Source organism: Megalops cyprinoides, chromosome 24 (genome assembly GCF_013368585.1).
Source record: "Megalops cyprinoides isolate fMegCyp1 chromosome 24, fMegCyp1.pri, whole genome shotgun sequence".
NCBI classification, from domain to species: domain Eukaryota; kingdom Metazoa; phylum Chordata; class Actinopteri; order Elopiformes; family Megalopidae; genus Megalops; species Megalops cyprinoides.
Window position 1 is genome coordinate 7,850,240 of NC_050606.1, and position 3,124 is coordinate 7,853,363.

General features: G+C 43.7%; 1 protein-coding gene across 1 annotated transcript; it reads left to right on the top strand.

Annotated features, from left to right (window-relative positions):
* The first annotated feature begins 582 nt into the window (after positions 1 to 582).
* Positions 583 to 2,564, top strand: LOC118771280 (neurogenic differentiation factor 6-B-like). The gene is made up of 2 exons (XM_036519230.1): positions 583 to 707; positions 1,260 to 2,564. Exon 2 carries the CDS (start codon positions 1,264 to 1,266, stop codon positions 2,275 to 2,277), a length of 1,014 nt encoding a protein of 337 aa, XP_036375123.1. The 5' UTR covers positions 583 to 707; positions 1,260 to 1,263; the 3' UTR covers positions 2,278 to 2,564.
* Positions 2,565 to 3,124: the final 560 nt, after the last annotated feature.

The following is a 3,124-nucleotide window of genomic DNA, read 5'->3' on the forward strand; positions in this document are numbered from 1 at the left end:
ATCAGTGGCATTATATGTTGATCACTATGTTCTGTAATAAAAAGAAAAGATCATGTTCCCATAAGAATCAAACGTTAAAGTCCATGCTAAAATTCCTAACAAAATTTTGAAAAAGTAAGCTTATATTGGAGAAGCACTCACCCCTTTGGCCCAGGACCTGAAATGAGAAATATCTGAAATTAAACCTGCTTTAAGAAAAAAATGTTTTAAGCATACACATCTTATCGCCGTGGCCTTTGCGGTCACTTAGTCAGATACAGGCCCTAAAATATTATGAAACTTACACAATTTCCCGCCTTGAATCCCACACCGTGCTTCATGATAGCTTTTTTTTCGGAGAATGGTATGGTGATGTTAGAATTCATCCTTCTTTGGTCTGATTTTTTGACGATAAATTAAAGCTGCTCGGTGCCCAGTTACAGGCAATGCCAGATGATCAGTGTAGAATGGATGTCCCTCGAGACCAAACCACGTGATCATCGCTGCCACACGACGTCAGCGGCAGATGGCATGGATACCAGCTCTCGCAGTTGGCATCAGTGTCATTTCTCAAAAGAGGGAAAGAAGAGAGGGAGAGAAAGAGAGAACGGGACGAAGAAAGAGAGAAGATCGGAGAACCCCAGCGAAATTTCCATTGTGAGGAAAAAAAGGTTCTGGCGCTGTAACTGATTTTGAACATGAAAACTGCATGTTGACGGAAAACCCAGGTACGCAAATCAAATCAATAACATAATAACAACAGCAAACCATGTGCACGGATTCATCTGTTATTTAGGTAGTCTAGATTTAAATTCACGGTTGTTTTCTTCGCGGTCTTATAGCATGAAGGTGTCAACTGTTTGAATATCATGTTATGATGACTTCTGTATCTAGTCTCGCTAGATATAACCATTTTAACGAAAAACGACTTCAGAATACCACTGACATTGCTTCACAGTATATATAGGCTACCTGCCTTTCTTAAATGTGAATGTCTGCATGCTTATTTACTTTCTCGGGTGTGTCAGTGTAGGTTTCATTATGAGTTCGACACACTGTAAATAATATTTGAATGATGATAACTGGAAAACGTGAAACAGGTAGCCTTGGTCACGCAGCGGATTGACCGGTGTTAATCTGATCCTGACTCTGATACAGTCCAAATGAACTTCCCTAAATTAATATGAACTCGGACAGGGTTGAATTAACAAAGGTCATTTTGCAGAAGCAGAGGGATAGACAGAAGATAGGAGTTGCATTGACTTTGTTGCTTTCTCCAGGAGAATGCTGACCTTACCCTTCGAAGAACCTGCAACGATGGCCGAGCCCCAGTTTGCTGCTAACTTCCCCCGAGAATGTGTCGCTGAAAACAAGGTCCGAAAACAAGAACGCATCCGACAAAACCTCGATCCAGGCTCCAACTTGGAGGGCAAAGAGCCACCAGAAGACAACTCTGAGAAGGAGGAAGACGAAAGGGACGACGACCAGGATGAGAACGGCCAGCCTAAACGGAAAGGTGCCCGGAAAAAGAAGACCACAGGACGATATGACAGGGTGAAACTGAGGCGACAGGAAGCCAACGCGCGGGAGCGCAGCCGCATGCACGGTCTTAACAACGCACTGGAGAGTCTCCGTAAAGTGGTGCCATGTTATTCCAAAACGCAGAAACTGTCCAAAATCGAGACGCTGCGGCTGGCGAAGAACTACATCTGGGCGCTGTCAGAAACTCTCAGCGCCGGCAAGAGGCCCGATCTGCTAGCGTTCGTACAGACCTTATGCAAAGGACTGTCACAGCCGACCACCAATTTAGTGGCGGGGTGCTTGCAGCTCAACGCCAGAAATTTCCTCACAGATCACAACGGGGAGGCCTCGTTCTCTGGCAGGCCTCCGTATGACGCCGTGTACCATCCTTATCCCGGCTCCGACACGGGCACGCCCACCGGGCACGGCGGTAGCACCGTGGACAGCGCCAAGCCCTTCAGACCGTACAACTACTGTGGCTCCTACGAGTCCTTTTACGAGAACCATTCCCCCGAGTGCGCGAGCCCCCCGTTCGAAGGTCCTCTCAGTCCCCCCATTAATTTTAATGGGATATTCTCTCTTAAACACGAGGACCCCGCTGAGTATGGTAAGAGCTGCCACTACGGCATGCGTTACTGCGCGGTGCCAGGCAGGGGCTCGCTCGGCCAGAACTCCATGTTTAGCGTATCCTCTGACAGCCATTTCCCATATGACTTACATGTGCGCAGCCAGTCCTACGCGATGCAGGACGAATTAAACGCGGCTTTTCATAATTAATGAGAGAAAGTGAAAAGGTTGTCTCCCCTTCTGCCGGCTAATTACCGAAAACAGATTTCTCCGCTTGACACGGACATGCATTATTTAGAATGTGTATCATATTTTTATGTAGGAGTTTGGTTGCACTTGAAATGGCAATCGATTTTATTGCTTTGTTGTATTTGAAATGGGACGTTGCTCTCACCACTATTACTCAATTAGTCCTTAAAAGGGGGGATGCACAACGCAGGGCCTTTATTGTTTGGCAATCAATTAAAACATTTCAGTTTGTATAAATACGAATATTGCTTGTATTTGTGAGATTAATAGAGATATGAACGTGTAAACACCATCTGTTTAATCCCTGTGTACTATTAAAGTTCTAGGTAGAAAAAAATGTTTCAACGCCGAATATATCGTTATTGTCAAAATCATTTTACGATCAATTCATAATAGTAAATCAGTAAGCAATAAAGGCAAAACGAACTATGCAATCAGAACAACCTTGCCCATTTTAGCACGTCCCGTCGTTTCAAACTTAATGAAATAAGACCAAGTGAATATAACGATCAGTCCTCCCAACCTCAGTATCAATTCTTGCCCGAGGCACGCCTTTAGGTTAGACATAGCAATCGTTTTCGTTAACAGGCAAAAAAAAAATCATTGTTTTATCAATTGGGGAGAAAAAAATACATATCGGGTTTTTTCATGACAATATTCAACGATTGTATTATCTGAAAGTTATCATAAGAATAGTCGGGTTTGTGGATTACCATTACAGAGTAACATTGATTTTCTGTATATGTATTATTTACAGAGTACACTTGCACGTGTTACGTTATTCTTCAGTCAGAATGAATGAATTGAT